The sequence below is a fragment of the Aspergillus novofumigatus genome, assembly GCF_002847465.1.
Source record: "Aspergillus novofumigatus IBT 16806 chromosome Unknown P174scaffold_12, whole genome shotgun sequence".
In the NCBI taxonomy this organism is placed as follows: domain Eukaryota; kingdom Fungi; phylum Ascomycota; class Eurotiomycetes; order Eurotiales; family Aspergillaceae; genus Aspergillus; species Aspergillus novofumigatus.
The window spans coordinates 215,575-232,213 of NW_020194285.1; the positions used below are offsets into that span (position 1 = coordinate 215,575).

Here is a 16,639-nt window from a genome sequence, read left to right on the forward strand (position 1 = left end):
GTGGCTAAAATATTACGCAGTTAATACTTAAGCTATTCCTTTGGTGGTCAACGTCTATCCTGGTAGATACTGACCGGAGACACGCAACTTTTGCACAATCTGGATATCTTATATAATATTAGATGACCTTCTAGGAGGATGCCATTGTGCAGAGCGCTACTAGCTGAATGATGGGAGGAAAAGTGCGCTAGTGGTCTGACAGGCATCATATACTACTGTTGGTCCAGTGATGTTGGTGTTTGCGGCGCTGATGACCTGGCGTTGATGTGGGATTCTTTGATTCCCTAAGGACTGGGCTTGGTTGTCTGAGATGGTGTGGGCTTGTCTCTCCACTTCCCCTTATAGTACTGTAGGATTGCAATCCACCACTTACTACCTATATTAGGAAATAATTAGTGGAGTAATAAGCCTAGAGTAAGGAACACTCACAGCATCTCCCACAGCTTAAGTAAGTAACTCCAGCTCTAAATCTTGGAGGAGATGGCCTGCTTTAAACTAACTATAGACTCTTCCTTGCCGGCTATTGTCATCAAAGATGGGGAGTTAAAAGAGTTGAAGGAGAAACTGCGGTTGCTATGGTAGTTATTATTGACTTGTGGTCACGCTTATGAAAGAGGGGTCAGAAGAGGAGAATAGGGACTATGGCTGTTGAGTATAACTCTTTGAGTGACTAATATCTACCCGGGAAGACATTGACCACTAGGCAGAAGAGGAGAGCAGGGAGTGTGGTGGTCGAGCGCAACTGTTTGAGTGGTCAATGTGCGCCCGGGCGCACATTGACCACTGGGCGGAAGAGGAGAAGGCTGAGGCAATTCAGCCCTGCACGCCACAATATCGCGAGAACTAATGCGGATCTCTGAATGGGCCATTTATTGGTAGTTAATGATGAGAAGATTAATTACCACTAGTTACTGCAGGTTAGGTCTCTTTTTCCAGCTTATTAGCTGATCCTTCCAATCAGCCGTACACCTCTTTTGGTAAATAACTACTTTGTTAGTGCCCTGCAGATGGAAGAGGTTGTAATAGTGATTCATTAGCCCCCTAAGATGGATAAAGCTACTGATGACCGCACTGGTTTCATTAGTAAAATGCTTCTTTGAAGGAGTTAGTAAGTTAAAGTACTCTATATAGTTGGTGGAGATCACATCAGCTGATTGACCTGGACTCTGCTCAGTCCACTAATAGATTATATTAATATTTGGAATATAATTCATGGAGTCTTAATAATAGTAACTGCAGAAACTGTAATCTGTAGGTCTAGTCTAACCTGGTAAAGATATCTGCTTCACATTTATGAAGATGTAAAGAATGGAAAATGGTCTAGCTAGTGGTAAATCCCAGCTATATTCCCTAAGTGTCTGCTTTAAGGGTGAGTCTATAGATGCGTTATTATGCTGCATTGCCTAGTATAATATGTATACATGAAATGTAATTAACCAACTCACATTAAGGGGATCTTAGCATAGGCTTAGAGGCTAGGCCTTTAACTGCATTATTGGTCCTAGACTTGAGCGGGCTGACCTATGAGCGCTTAGGGTCACCCCAGGGGCTCGTTCCCAAACTTAGGCTGTGCAGACCATCATAATTATCCAGCCTATATACAGAGAGAGCAACTGGGTAATTAGCTTGGGATAAGCTTGAGAAGGAGCAGAAGATCTGTTTGGGAAGTGTGCTATATTGCTTCAGCTGGCTCTAAAACTCTTGACTATGAAGTTTTACTCTTCCAAAGTATGTAACTTGTCGTGCGCACCTAGAACACTAGTTCAGGAATTGAGTCGTTCAGCTGCTGTGCACACTGATACCTGTTATGCTTGCTGTCAACACAGGAAAAGGAGATCACCGAGCAAGTAGGAAAGGCCTCAATAAGCGGCGTCTCTGACCTGAACCTCTTCTCATCTGCAAAGCGAGGAAGTGGGAACAGGTTGGAGGTTACTGGACAACTTCCCTTCAGGGTAAGCAGCTTCCCCAGATCCCACCATGGGGAAAGTCAAGCAGACTAATAGAGATTCGTTGGATCGAGGGTGATTGGTGGGCCCGATATTGTGGGAAGAGGCCACTGCGACCAATATCCACTACACTCAAGAAGGTCACGAGGTAGAACCACAGTACAGGAAATCTTATATATAACGATGATCATTCTGCAGAATGACGTTCACTATTTTCTTGCACGATCAAGCCAGATGGTCACATCGCTGCCAGCGGCGCCACCTCTTCTGTTCGACCGGCAAGGGTTCCACACACCCGCTATACCGCTCCCATCAGAATGCCAGTGATGATGGTTTATCTACTTAGCTAGATAGGGCCAGAAAATTACGGATATGCTTAGGATATACTCGTCCTATATTGGGTAACAACGCTTCCACCCGTCTGACCCTGGCCCAGACAAACGCAAGACAACATGAGGCGGACATCAGCCGGAAAGTAGGCAGCAAAACATCACAACGTAGTAGCAGTACTCATATTCTATCTTGACACAGTGATGCTTTGAATCACAAAAGACAGACACCATCCGTCCCAGATCGCCTCATCGCTGGCCTCGCCTATTGCGTGTCTCAAGGGAACAACCACCGGGGCAGGTGATCTCCCCAACCCCAGTAGTTCTGGGCGCTCAGAGGATGAGCATCGCAATGGCGTACATCTTCGGGGCTTGCCCCTTTGGGGAGATCGTCCGGATCATAATACATGATTCCTAGACGTCCGCATTCTTCTTCGGTGGCGCCTGGGGCCGGAAGAAGGATACCCCATGCGATGGAGGTTGATCCAAGAAACAGGATGAGGTTATGAGGGAGCTTCATGCTCGGATGCGTTCCTAGATCTGTAGCAAACAGTCAATACCTCTGTATCCTGTAGGTGAAATGGGAAGGGGGAGGTTCCTACTGATATTGTGTTTTGTTGGAGGTAACTTGTAGCAAAGCTGAGCAGAAAACAAGACGTAGTCGCCTATGTATACCCTTACTGTTTACATATCGTAATAGGTCAGTCATAAGAGGGATATATGGCAAGCAGAACCTCCATACGTAGCATTGACTCATTGGTTATGTTTCTCTTCTACCTGATTGGGTCCTCGCGTACGGGGCGGTGCAATACTAAGGCCATTAAAGGTAACGCTGACTGGGGTTCAGAAGCTAAGCATAGATTAACGGACCAAAGACTAGGCAGATACATATTCTGTTGGGCTGTCCAAGACCCTGACGGCCGCTAACATATTAGGCTGGGCGACTTCCCAACGTAAAATCCTCTCTCTACTTGATCTCTGCCAATCGGCCACGTACTTCCTTTGAATCAATCACCGGGGCCTTGGTTATTATAGATATAGAAGGATCTTTGTCACTGGGCGGTTATTTTCGTCTGATACCGCACCACAGATTGGCGCGAGTCCGGTCAGCCTGGTATAAACGTGCCTTCGGATGCTGTCGTGTGACCATATCAACCCCGCCCCTGCAGCGTGATATGGCGATACCACGAGTATTCGTCTAATGTTAAGATGTACTCGCAGTCTAGACGATATTACGAGTCCAGAGGACAACTGTGTGTATGGTTCCTCGTCCATCATTTTCTGAACCATTCCTTGGTCCTGAAGTACAACTCCTGCCCCTTGGGTGTACAAACACAGAGGGATTGAAATATTACACTAGACTGAGGGGTATATCACCTTTTTTAGCCCAGTTGTATTATTCTAATGCAGTACTTATGAAATACAGGTAATTGTGGAATAATTACCTCTGGGATAGATGATACGTTCAGTCTTATTTGACGCTTCTTTATGTATGTGGATCATCTTGCTTTCTGTTTGCACTCTCTCTTTAGGAGCCCTTACTTTTCTCTAAGCTCTTATGACCTGTATCACTAACTTGAATATCTATCTTAGAAATTCAACACCAAGCCAGTATGTCTATGTTCAGGCAGCCTTCTGCTGTATGAAGACTTTAAAGTCCTGTCATGAGCTGTTTGATTAAGTTGGATTTACTCTGTTAGGAATGTTTGCTACCTCAGCTGGCGCGGCGATGACCCCGGTATCACTTCGCCCATTCGGGGGGCGTTCGTCGGAAACTAATTCGTTGGAGACGCCGTCATCGACCTGCCAAGACATTATAGGCTTAAGCGGTTATATGGTTAGACTTATACCATGGCCTCGATACTCAGACCAAAAACGCTTGCTACCTTGATGCGCCGTATGGATGCTCTGGCGGGTTCTGCTGGAAGGCCTGCGGCAACATTGACAGAGGTGAATGGTGCTGGACTGCTACGTTGGGTGGAACGGGTAGCTACATCCCATGCAAAAGATGGCAGGACTGTGGAACCTTTAGTTATGCCTGTTCCCATGGCATATCTCCGGCTGCTGGTTGTGGCTGCTAGATTCTGTCCATACTTCTTCCTGGTGGTCAAACCTTTGGTGCGCTAGGGTATTGTGTGCCGAGCGCAGAGATTGATCAAGGGGTCTCGTTCTTGATGTGTTGTTTTGAGAGATGGTGCCAGTGCAGACATGCTATTCTGAAGATCGTTACTACCTAGGTAGTTCTAGGGTAGTCACTTAAGGCGTGTCTATTGATCTGCTATTCCCGTTTAGTAGGAGTAATGGCACATGGTTGAAGTTTCCGTGTTCAGTTAACCAATCAAAGGTCAAGATCTTATACCAATTCCCCCTATCTAAACTCAATCTATCCCACTCTTCTATTCTATCCAATCAGACTGCACCTATTCATCCAGTGGGTCGAGCATCTTCAATAGCGCGGACCACTGCGGGGGATGACAAACCACCATATATAACTAACCCCTCTACCCCTGATCTCGCCTTCTCTTCCTTCATCTCAACACTTCAAGGATATCAAATTCTATATCTGAAAAGAAAATGGACAAACTCTCCGGTCTCGCCTCCAAACTCGGTGGAAGCCAATCCACATCCGCCAACCAGACCCAGGGACAGCCACAGGGACAGCAGGAGGATTTTGTCGATAAGGGTACATACCCTTCCCCCCTGGCTGAGGACGTATGCTAATGGCACAGGCCTTGACGCTCTTGAACAGCGCTTCGGCGGCGGCAAGATCGACTCTGCCAAGATGCGGTCGACGAATGAGAAGATTACCGATGCCGCCCGGGAGCAGTTTGAGAAGGCTACTGGGTAGGTTCATTCCTACATATAGAGTACAACTGCTAATTGGAGCAGATACAAGGTTCCCGAGAAGTTCTCTAACTGATTGAGTGATTGGTCATGACTTGATTGGATTATATATATCCTCATTAGCAAGAAAAGGCTAGAAACGCTTCTTCACAAACGAATTCAGTATCCCCTCAATAGCCGACCCGGCTCCCCGGGACGAGTACTGCGTAAGCAGCATGGTATGCGTGCGACACGTCTGCAGATTCGTCTGCACCAGCGACGGAACGGCCATCCCTGCCGCCTGGTACGACTCCACCAGCCGCTCGTAGTACTTGGACGCCTCCGTATACTGCTGCCGCCCGAGGTGCAGCTGCGCAAGCATATCCAGCATGGACTGCACGTCGGAGCTGTCCTTGCCCTTGCGTGTCTCCGCCCATGACAGATACCGCGTTAGCCACGGGCCCCCATCTCCAGCTTGTTGTTGTTGCTCCCCGGCACCATGAACGTGATGTAGTTGCCCCCGTCGCTGTGTAGCGTGTACATGATCCCGATGGTGGCGACGAGGGCCATCGACTCCGTGTGGTCCGGCCCGAGCGTTTCCTCTGCGATTGCCAGCGCCCGCCGCAGTGTTTCCGATGCAGTGGTGGAATCCTGCTGCAGCATCTGCAGGATCCCCTGTAGGCGCAGCGCGCGCAGCGAAAGCGGATGCCGCGGCCCGAGGAGGTCAGTCACCTCGCGCGCGATCTGGCCCGTTTGCGCCGTCGTGTTGGCGATCTCCCCGCTGAAGCGCATCTCGAGGAACTTCTCGGCGTTTTGCGTGCGCGACGTGATCACCACCTCGACGGTATCGAGCGCGGAGGCCAGCACGCGGATATGCTGCGGGCCAAGGATGCGCTGCAGGGCTTCGTGGCGTTTCTCGGCGATGTTGATTGCGTTCTGCTCCTGGCCGAGATTGCTGTATGCCATGCTGAGGCGGCGGCGGGTCTCGAGCGTGTCGAGGTCGTCGTCGCCGATGTTCATCTGCTGGCGTGCGAGAACGTTCGCACACACCGACTCGGATTCCTGGTAGCGGCCTCGTGCGCAGAGGATTTCGCCCATTAGGCTCTCAGCTCGCAGGGTCAGCGGGTGTCGGGGTCCTAGTATCCGCTGGCCCTGGTCGGATACCCACTTGCACCATTCGGTTGCTTTGGCGAGGTACGAGGCCTCGAGGTCGATCTCGGCGAGATTGTAGCCCACCACAATCGTGCTGTTGTGATCCGGGCCCAGCGTCCGCAAGTGTTCCTGGAAAATGGCATACTCCAAGTTGCGGGCTTGATCCCAGCGCCCGGCGTTCTTGTGCTCGGCCGCCTGTATCGAGCGCGGGTCGCTGTCGGCCGCCACGTACATTGTCCCCACGATGCGCTGGGCGGTCGTCTGAGGTGTGGCACTAGGGTAAGGCGAGCTGCTGTTGGTATGCATGCGCGGAGGTAGTGGTGGGCCCGGATGAGGCGACGTCGACTGTTGCGGGATGTATCCTTGTTCGGCGACGAGGACTTGGTCGACGATCTGCTTGATGTTGCCCTTGATGAGTTTGTACATGGGGCCGCGCGACCCGATTTTGCACATCTGCGAGTGGTCGGCGTCGAGTTTGAGTCGGGTTTCCCGATTGCCGGGGAGGCCCAGCACGGCCGACTCTTCGTCCACAACCAGCTGTCTTCTTCAGTACTCGGTCATCAGCGTGGAGAGGATGCTTACATGGCTGACGGACGCCGGGCCTGCGCCTCCAATCAACACCTCCTTACCCTCCACGAAACTCACGACCCGGTAATCCTCCAGCTGGTGACTGAAACGGCTAGACATCTGCCGCGTGAAGAGTGAATTGTACTCGAGACAATCTAGCAGCTCATTACTCGCATGCCCTTTCGATACGAAGCGAGCGACCTTGGCGGCGATCTTGCCGACTTCAACACCTTTGGCGCCACGATGAGGAGTCCCGAAGAAGACGAGTCCGCAGGTTGCCAGCCGGATAGCTGTATACTTGGGATCTTCATGCGCATTGAGCAGAGCCTATACCATCAATCTCACGCTCCTCACGTCAAGTTTTGACATGTGGCCTACCTGTTTAATCACTAAGCCCCCAGACTATGCCCGATGAACACAATCTTCGGCGGACGCGTATTCTACCATCATCAGCTCCGCATTCCGTGAAATAAGGCTAGACGTACCAGCTGCGGACTCCTCTCCATATCGAGCAGATTCAACAGCGTATTCGCATGGTCCTTCACACTCGCCGTTGACATGGCCTGCGGGTTCGTCACGTTCGAGTTGTATCCGTACACAAACACCCGCGCGTGCGGGATATCCTGCGGCAGATAATCCCTCGGCCAGAAGGTGCCATTCTGATGGCGCCATGTTTCGTATGGGTGGTCACTTCTGCCACGGGGATTGAGACCGTGGACAAACACGAAACTACGTCCTTATGTCAGCTTGTTTCGTGCACACAAGATGAGGAAGGACCCGTACTCGATCTTGGACTGTGAGGGAGGGGTGTATACCTCCTCGAGGAAGGGGAACTCGTTTTCGGTTTCCTGTTCACTGTAGCTTAATATCATGCCTACTGTATGGGTGTAGGGGACGTACCATGATGTCTTGGAGAAAGGGACATGATGGCGAGTCTTGGAGGGGCAGAAAATGAAATACGCATCGTCCTCAGCCGCACGCGATCCACCATACATCTCACCACGTGAGTATCTCAGTCGCAGATACGAGGCGCCGGGTCGGCTGGAATTTCCAATTTGCCTCGTCAGCACTACTGTGGTGATATCCCGAATTGACCAGGGTTGGATTGGCTGTGTCTTGCTTGGCGCATCCTGCGGACGAAAGAGGATAGCGGGGTTGCCTAATGGGAGTAAAATTGGCGAGATCTATATCACGATAACTATGCACTAGGGGCCTTATATCATGCCTGGCGAATAGAAGCTTCTGCTGGATCCTCCTTGCTCTTTAGATTCTGCAGACAAGGTGCGTAGAAGAGACTCCCATGCCATGCGCCGTGCACTGTTCGGGCGGCTACAACTAGCCACAGGAGGATGACGGCCACACTGAGTATCTATCTGATTTAGTATTTGACCTTTCTAAACCGTGGTAAATGCTTACGATTCCAAAGACCTTGAAAAACATCAAATCCAGCTGCTCACCCAGCAGGAGGGTGTTCGCCGCATACACGCCCAGCGGAAAGGTGAATCCCCACCAGCCCATATTGAACGGGAACGGGGACGCGTGATAGATTGTCGCCAGGGCGAAGACAAGCCATATCAGCCCGAAACTCCACATAAGCAACGAAATGAAGAGTCCCATGGTGTACGCGACCGATCCCGCCATGGGGTCGATCACTTCGTGAGTCTCGACGAGTTTGCGCAAAACTTTTCCAAGATACAGAATTCTATCTCGTCAGATCAAGTTATACAAAACAGGAAATAAGGGCTTACCCAAATCCGCCGAAGCCCAGCGGTCCCAGCGGCAAGAAACAACTGACAATCGTCTCCCGGGACGGCAGCTTATGCACCGCCAGACGCTGGTAGTATATCACCAGAATGGTCATCGCGAGCGGCGTCCCCATTCCCCAGAGGATATACGAGACAAGCACGGTACCCATTGCATGCTGCGGATCTGGCAAGATCCCAGCAACCTCCGCACCGGTCCCTGCCGCAACGATCGTCGCCGCGATAGGGAGCAGTTGCAGAGCGGTGATGCGTTCAAGCGACGTAATATACGTTTGCGAAATCCTATCATCGTCAGCCTTTTGCCAGCAAATGATCATTGGCTGGAAATACAGAATGAACGACAACGACACCGTCACCGACGCAGCCGCCACAGCATCGACAATCCACAGCACCCACGCCACCGTCCTCGTCCAGTCCCCCCAGGCCGGCACACAGACGAACACCCACATCTCGATCAGCGTCGCAAAACCCATCGGGCAGGTCGCGAGGAAAAGCGAGTTCGTGGGGTCCTGGATCATCACGGCCCAGATCTCGGGGTATAGCGTGTACCGGAGGATGGACATGGAGAGCACTACACCAAAGAGTACGATATTGAGAATGAAGAAGACGATGGACACATAATGCAGGTATGTATGTCCAAATGGGATGATATGGAATAGAATGGCGACGATGCCGGTGCCCATTGTCGTGGAGAACCATCTGTGGATTATCAGTGTTGTGTTCCGTTTCTTGTGCCATCATCAAACTTACGATGGGCTAAAGTGGCTGACCACACGACGCCAGCCAGCGTGATATTTGAGGAAGCTTTTACTTGGTGTTGGTTTGGGACGAGGTTCCATTTTGATAATTCGATTACTTGTCGATATTCGAGATGGTGGATGATGACATTTCATATTTCATGAGTCCATGACTGACGTTGGAATGTGGTTAACCTCGGCCGAGAGGAAAACTTTCCCCGACGCGGGTAGAGCCGATGATGGCGAACACTCCGTATGTTTCAAGGAGTCAAGCTTGATGGTCTTGAGTATTGAATATCAAATACTTTGCGCTTTTCAAAGTGATTACAATACAAGTGCTGTACATAAACGCAGCACAAATAATTTCAGTTGCAGAGAGGGAGACTATCGCCAAACGAGTGACATCCTCTAAACTGTCAAGACACACAACTTCAACAAACGACAATTAGACATGCTGGGGAGAGCAGTGACTCCCCTAACTTTATATCAGACCCAAGACGCTCAGAATCCGCCAGGTCCACCACCCATGCCACCAGAAGGGGCGCTGCCGCTGCTGCCAGGAGCACTACCACTGCTACCTGAACTACCAGACACAGCCTCACTGCCGCTGGAGGTGTAAACGAAGCTATAGGTAGGTGTGTAGGTTGCTGTTAGGTCGACAGCCACAGTGGCCCAACCCAGCAATCCATCCTCCACAGTGTCTCCGAGGAGGACGTAGTTGAACACCGGGTCCGAGGTGGTGCCAGAGGTCTCGTCCGAGAAGACGCGGTCCTCGGCGTTGGTGGTCTGTTCGATGGTGTTGGTGCTGTAGGGTGAAGTAGCTTCCACTTCGTCGATGAGGGACTGGTCCCAGAAGAGCTGGCCGATATGAGGGACTGTGCCGCCGGTCAAGGTGTTGTTGGGAAGCAAGGTGGCATTCAGATGGGCGACGATATGGTGATGATTCGTTCTGCCCGAGTAGTGACCGGGGAAGAGAGCGTTGAAAGATACCACACCGTCCGAATCCGTCTTGGCGATACCACGCAAGAAGGTCTCGTCGAGGATGGAGGTGTCCGCGCTGTTGCCGTTGCCGTTGCCGCTCACGCCAGAGTACACACCGGTTGCGTTGCAGCTCCAGGTGTCAATGTACAGGCCCTCGACGGCCTGGCAGGTGCTGACATCGACGAACTGAATATCCAGCACAACGGGGACACCGGCCTGGTCCTCGATGATGTCCGAGCGGATCAGCTCTCCGCTAACCCAAAAGGGGCCTATCTCGCCCTCGGGGTTGAGAACGCAGGTGCCAGTGCTGGTGAAAATCTCCGTCTCGTCGGTCGAGGTCGTGTAGTCGGCCGAGGACAGGTGAGAGGTGTTGAGCACGTCGTCGGTGTCACGAACGGCTAGCTTACGGCGCCGGTACTCGCTGGCGAGCTTCGCACGGCGAGCAAGGGCGCGCGCATTGAGACCACTCTCATCGAAAGAGCGCGCACAAAGCGAAAGACCACGACGGACGTGGGCCTTGAACGCCAGCAGCTCGTTAGATGCCCGCTTCTCCTCGTGGCCAGGATGAGCGGACACCAAGGAGGCTCCGAGTAGATAAAGAGAAAGAATGTGCTTGACCTGCATCTTGAGGTTTCGGTGACGATATCAGTAGCAAAGTATCTGGGGGATTGTCTAGTGTAGAATCATGGACAGCCAGCGGACGTCGGACCCTTTATATAGACGAGCACCTACCATATTGAAGCGCTATTCAAGCGCTTCCCATGAAGTTGAGACACAGTCCATCAAGAGATCGTCTCCCTGGTAGCGGCTATCGCAACCCCAACTCGACGCGTCAGCTGCTAGGCTTCTAGCAGTAACACCGTCCGAATAATGACAAGCTTCGGGCCATCTAATGCACACCCGTTGCTTCTCTCAACGCGGAGAAAAGCGAATACGCGGATCTGCTCATTCTCCGGAGCAGCAGAAGTATCATGGTGAACATACTCCGCTGTGCCAAGACAAAAAGTCGTCAGTGGGTGACGAATACCTTTATTTAGCCTGCATGTCCACAACGGCAAGATCTGCGCACTGGTGGAAAATAGAGTAGCTTAATCAACATCCAGCCAGTCACAAGCCGGCTGATTCTGCTGCGGTGACAGTCGGCGTAATGATCTGCATCCATTGGCCGAATGATCCAATCATCTTCTAGCCATTATGATCACTCAGAGGATTGATCAAACGTGCCTGACGATGACCTCGACGCCCTATCAAACGAGCGAAGGTTCCAGCCATCTCATCAAGTCCGCCCCTGTGGCCGCAGCAAGGTGACAGGTAAAACGAGCTGGAATTATCTCGTTAAAGTACAGATATGTGCAGCTTAAATGGCAAATGTGTGCGGCAGGCTCAGCCCAGGTGTAAGAGACATCGCATCAAATAATAGCCAAAGGCCCCTGTACTGAGGCATACGGATACTGCCCAATCGAGCGTCGAGTGTGCTTCTCCTGCCGCGTTATGCTTTCTCAATTGACTCGCAAATCTCCATACTCTGCATGACCGTTGTCGGAAGACTTGCGCTTCGAGATGAGGATAATTCCATGTCTATTCCCAAGCACGCCGCGAGTACGGAGTAGTACCCGCCCATTGAATTGGGAGTTAATTTCTAGTGTTCTGATCGATTCGTCTCGCAATCAGCCACACGCAGAGCCATTTTCAGGTCTAGACGTGGACACTGCGCCGCTACAGGTCTCCACAGTCATCGAGACGAATAGTATTCTGATCGATATTAAGCCATCAGCAGGTGTGGATGGACCTCAACTTCGGATGTAGACGCTTGCCAAATGATAATCCTCTCATTCGCCGGAGACTCTATGAATGAAACGGTACTCCCGGCTACCGTCCGCTGCAGCTGAGCAGCAGAGTCAACATCCCTGTAGGGACCGACGCGTCTACTTGGTGGGACTGTTGACCAGTGAGTCTCATGCAGACTGAGAATGCGGAGATTCCGTCATCCTCTTCTCACATTCACCCATTCTGTTCGACAATTCGCTCAGCTCGCTGCTTGCTTCTGTGGGAAGGACAATGGTCCACAACTGCAGTAAATCCCAGTGTACAGACAAATATCATGGTCGATTTTATTGCCAGATCGAGTATCATAATAACTTTTAGCAGCGTCGCTTGCCAGTGGCCACCAGGGTCGGAAATGCATTTCTCGTTGAGAGGAACCCTGCTGTATTCAAGCTTCATACGTGATAGTCACATAAAATGACAGGTATCATCTTCGAGTACTCCATTTGCAACGCAGAGAATCAGCAATCAGCGTCATACTAATTGAGATTGGTGGAAAATGCCTGACCACCTGACCATCGGCTGTTTGGAATGGAAATATTCGATACACAATAACTGCGTCTTTGCCCAAATTTTGAGCTTACGAGCATCGATCTAATCCTCCACAATCTTCAAGTGAGCAATTACCTTTGAATATTTGCTGGAAGAGGGAATATGCGTACCTCATTAAAGACACAGAAAGAGAGGTGTGCACACTCCGCTATACTCATCAGGAGTGGCTATGGCACAGTAGTACGGCCTCAGGCAGTCCAACGGCGTGCTCTTCACTCTGCACCTGCTCAAAGCAAATTCTTTCCCTGGGCAGCAGTCTCCATCTACATTACTTCTACATCACTTGCTCATCCGCACATGCACTGCTTCATTCGATATCTGACAGACGATATCTTGATAAATGACTCTCAAATACTTCAAGCTTGAACCACGAAGTCTGTCCACTGACTCTTCAAGCGAATGGTGTAACAGAAAGGAACCGCTTGCTCACACGACTGGCCATCCGCTAGAGAAATCAATTTTATTCCATCCAAAGCGTTTCTGGCCATCTGCATAGCCAATCGTGGTATCGACATAGTGGTAGTAAAGGATAGGGCCAAGGCTAGGGTCGGTGAAGACACCCCTGTGAAGAATCAGCACTTTAAAACCTTTTTACTGGCGGAGCGATGTGGATGAGAGACATACTGTCCACCAGGTCCGTACACAGTTCCGTGACTTTCGAGGACAACCGTGCCGCCGCCGTTCGTACAAGCAACACCGCTAGCGTCAACCTAAGACAATATCAGCCTTACAACATTCGAAGTCTCTCCCTGCGTTCACTTACGAAATTGCCAGTCGCCGAGGTGGAGCGGCAGACTTTGATCTTATATTCTTCTCCGGATGCCGGCCGGGATGTGTCATAGCCGCAGCAGATCCCGGCAGAGAAAAAGAGATAGTAGTAACTGCCATACTTATACATGAACGCTCCTTCAACGGCATGGGTTCCAGAGGGGTTATAGGCGATATTATAGGACGAGGATCCCACGGTCGTTGCGGCCGAGTTCATCGGTGCCTGATAGATGTCATGCCAGAAGGAGCCAAAGTTCATGTAGTAGGATCCCCCGTCGTTGAAGAGGTTGCCATCAATCGCATTGTATGGCTTTGAGGAGCTGGACTGGATACCGGTCGAACCATGATCGGTCCATGAGTTCAATTCCATGGTGGAGGATGTTGCAAGACCGATGGCAGAGGATTGGGATCCAAAGGTTGAAACGGAATAATACACATGATAGACGCCGTTCACGAGGGAGACATCCGGTGCCTACGCAGTTCGAGTCAGACCTTAAGTCGGGAGCTTTGCGTTATAGAGAAGAGCATGGGGACGATCAGACAGGAAATTTGGGCTGGGTGGAATAAAGCGAGATGCAGTCAACTGAGGAATTACTAACCCAAAGATCGTCGTTTCCGTCCAGATTGATGGACGATCCGCTCGGCAATACGGAACCTAGCACAGTCCATGGGCCTTGAATGGAAGAGGATGACGCATAGGAGATCTTATTGCCCGTAGAGAATCGAAAGTACTTTCCGTCGGATTGTCTTCTAATCAGGGCAGGATCATGAACGTTACAAGCTCCAGAACATGACCCCGGGTTGGCATAGCCATGGGCCAAGGCTGCCAGGCAGGACGCTACAGCCACGAAAGCTGAGGGATGCATGGTTACTGAACGAACTCTAGTCGATCTCATAATGGTGAAGAAAGAGGCATGATATGAGGAACCATTCTTGCTACATATATGCCTGCTATTCATTCAACCGCTGGTACTGCTGACGGGTTCACGAAGCAAAAATGAACTATTTGCGCAAAACATTTGCCCGTTTTCTGCTCCGGTGGGAGGATCAATCCACATTAGGTTCATTAGCTCTGTCACACTCGTCAAGATGGGTGGGTAGTAGGGGCTTATACTAACGGCACGGTGAGTTTCAGCTTCCCCTGGTCCCAGCAATCGCAGCAAGAGGAACCTCGGAGATTGTCCTTGATGGTTTCCATCCTCTACTTAAGCATCCATAATGATTCTCGATTCGCTGATTCTGTATGCATCACTGGGTACTGGCTACTTAGCATGCTGATCCCTGCAAATCAGCCGACATCTCAACGCTGCACTTTGCGGGATTTGTGGAGGAAAATGCGGGGTGACAACTGGGATTCTTCATCCTTCTCTCACATCGGCGCATCCAATTGGTTCGATATTCTGGTCTCATAATCCCTGACTTGCCGGGTATCGCGTTGCCGGAAAAATATAGTCCATCTAGACTCCGGAGTTGCTGTTTCGGATTGTTTTAGGCTCTTAGCACTACTAGCTGCAATACGCAGTGGATACCCACCAATTGGGCATTCCTCGTGGAGTCTGACTGTCTGGACTCTGGAGTGCCGGGTGCTGCCGGTAATTAATCAGGATAACCATACGAATACGAGGCTATCCCAGGTATTTCTTAGGCAGACGCAATTGTGAAACGTGGTTTCAGCCAAAGATGCAGGTTTCAACGCATCTACGGATGATTCTTCCCTCTTGTCTTCACCTGAGCCAGCGTTCATGCATGCCAGAGCGCTTCACGGAGAGATTTGCAACCCCTTGGCAGGGGGATGTGTCTGATTGCCGAACACAGTATCACCGAACTGAGGTCCTTTTGCTAGTCCATTCGCCTCGCCAATGGTCTGTTGAACTTGCCTTCTTCTCACGGCGGACAAGAAGATGATCTTACAAGAGTTGCACGGAAAAGAGGCGTGGACGGCGCTCTGGTAGCGCCATTTGCACTGTGGAGTGAGAATGAGGAGATCCCACGACTGGGTACTACGATCTTCGGAGCACTTCTTCTACTTAGAGGATAAGGACGCGTTCAAGGAGTTAAGATCACGAGCACAGGATCGCTGGTGCCGCTGTATAAGCACATTTTCTTTTTGCTTTGTTTGACAGGTGAGAGACTCGAATACTCCTCGAGTTGAAGGGAGCCAGTCATACAAACGGACAATATTGGCGAGGTTCATCGGAAATCAGCAGGTCGTGTGGAAACAAATTCCTCCTCTTTAGCCCGTTCTACGTTGTCTTTTCGCGCATAACGACTTCGAGATGGTCATATGAGCATGTTATTGAGCTCGGTGCTGTCCAGTTCGATCATACGTTTGGATCGCGAGACAAGTGCTTGACATCTCATTTTAAAATTCGCTCTCGACAAGTTGCCTCCATCACCAAGATCTATGCTTTGATCCGTGCACAATCCTATGCTTGTGCGCAATTCTTCACTGCATTGAAAGAATGTCGATGGCTGACGACGGCTCGGAAATAGAAATGAGACATGGGCTCCCAGACCTCTTGATTGAGTTTGATGGTCAGGCAACAAAGCAAAAAAGCGACAAATATCGCAGTGTGGATGCTGAAAGAAACCTTGCAAGTTGCGAGAGCACTGTTGAGTTGATCCTCAGGGTGCCTCTGACTATTGCGGTTCATTGCTTTGCGACCCAGTCAGCCACTCCGGGGCAGCAGGCGTGCACGAGTCGTGCCCGGAAAATATTTCGGAAATGCTTCAGCAATTGACTAGCTCCCATGTCGGTTCAATATTCTGGACCTATCTCACGAGTGTTTGAACACACAATGCGTAGTAATAACAATGCAGATCGATCTCCCAGCTTGGTTTATCCCTTGATGCGCCATCTCATCTCCTTCTCCCATCCCTACGATGAAACGCAGATACAATTTCGCCTCCACGATGATCATAAGCTGCCCCTTGCAGTCCTAGGATTCTTCCCAGCCCGTCTTTTGCCAACTTTATTCCAGTGGAAATCCCAGCTTTGCAGAAGAGGCATCGTTCAAGCAGACTGACCTTGCTCGGGGTGTTTGGACAAACCATGCCCTCCGAGCCACCCCCCGTTGAGCTTTCCAGCTTTCAGCAAGATGAAGCCCTTTCTCCAGCAAATATCCCGTGCATTCCATGCTCATCACAATCACCCCAACGCATAAGCTTCCCCATCCCTTGCTCCAACGTGGTATGCC

The 16,639-nt window shown here is 50.7% G+C and overlaps 6 protein-coding genes across 6 annotated transcripts; 1 reads left to right on the forward strand and 5 right to left on the reverse strand.

The window, feature by feature from the left end:
* Positions 1-2,148: 2,148 nt before the first annotated feature.
* P174DRAFT_446211 (uncharacterized protein) lies at positions 2,149-2,815 on the reverse strand. Its single transcript, XM_024828527.1, has one exon. The coding sequence runs from the start codon at positions 2,793-2,795 to the stop codon at positions 2,553-2,555; it is 243 nt and encodes an 80-aa protein (XP_024677305.1). The 5' UTR covers positions 2,796-2,815; the 3' UTR covers positions 2,149-2,552.
* A 2,034-nt stretch (positions 2,816-4,849) lies between these two features.
* P174DRAFT_464904 (uncharacterized protein) lies at positions 4,850-5,195 on the forward strand (the record flags this gene model as incomplete). The annotated part of the gene is made up of 3 exons (XM_024830469.1): positions 4,850-4,958; positions 5,005-5,119; positions 5,165-5,195. 3 exons carry the CDS (start codon positions 4,850-4,852, stop codon positions 5,193-5,195), a joined length of 255 nt encoding a protein of 84 aa, XP_024677306.1.
* A 57-nt stretch (positions 5,196-5,252) lies between these two features.
* P174DRAFT_464905 (LipA and NB-ARC domain protein) lies at positions 5,253-7,812 on the reverse strand (the record flags this gene model as incomplete). The annotated part of the gene is made up of 7 exons (XM_024830470.1): positions 5,253-5,505; positions 5,604-6,787; positions 6,833-7,144; positions 7,196-7,219; positions 7,303-7,546; positions 7,580-7,678; positions 7,718-7,812. 7 exons carry the CDS (start codon positions 7,810-7,812, stop codon positions 5,253-5,255), a joined length of 2,211 nt encoding a protein of 736 aa, XP_024677307.1.
* A 224-nt stretch (positions 7,813-8,036) lies between these two features.
* Positions 8,037-9,419, reverse strand: P174DRAFT_464906 (TDT family transporter; the record flags this gene model as incomplete). Its single annotated transcript, XM_024830471.1, has 4 exons — positions 8,037-8,186; positions 8,234-8,519; positions 8,566-9,279; positions 9,331-9,419. 4 exons carry the CDS (start codon positions 9,417-9,419, stop codon positions 8,037-8,039), a joined length of 1,239 nt encoding a protein of 412 aa, XP_024677308.1.
* On the reverse strand, positions 9,331-11,276 carry P174DRAFT_446217 (intradiol ring-cleavage dioxygenase). The gene has a single exon (XM_024828528.1). It carries the CDS (start codon positions 10,920-10,922, stop codon positions 9,819-9,821), a length of 1,104 nt encoding a protein of 367 aa, XP_024677309.1. The 5' UTR covers positions 10,923-11,276; the 3' UTR covers positions 9,331-9,818.
* A 1,824-nt stretch (positions 11,277-13,100) lies between these two features.
* P174DRAFT_464908 (arabinan endo-1,5-alpha-L-arabinosidase) lies at positions 13,101-14,308 on the reverse strand (the record flags this gene model as incomplete). Its single annotated transcript, XM_024830472.1, has 4 exons — positions 13,101-13,236; positions 13,299-13,384; positions 13,438-13,914; positions 14,042-14,308. The coding sequence occupies 4 exons, from the start codon at positions 14,306-14,308 to the stop codon at positions 13,101-13,103; spliced, it is 966 nt and encodes a 321-aa protein (XP_024677310.1).
* Between the last annotated feature and the right edge of the window lie 2,331 nt (positions 14,309-16,639).

What these genes read in the sequence shown, in the direction of transcription:
- P174DRAFT_446217 (XM_024828528.1), bottom strand. Translation starts at nt 10,922, where the DNA reads ATGCAGGTCAAGCACATTCTTTCTCTTTATCTACTCGGAGCCTCCTTG.
- P174DRAFT_446211 (XM_024828527.1), bottom strand. Translation starts at nt 2,795, where the DNA reads ATGAAGCTCCCTCATAACCTCATCCTGTTTCTTGGATCAACCTCCATC.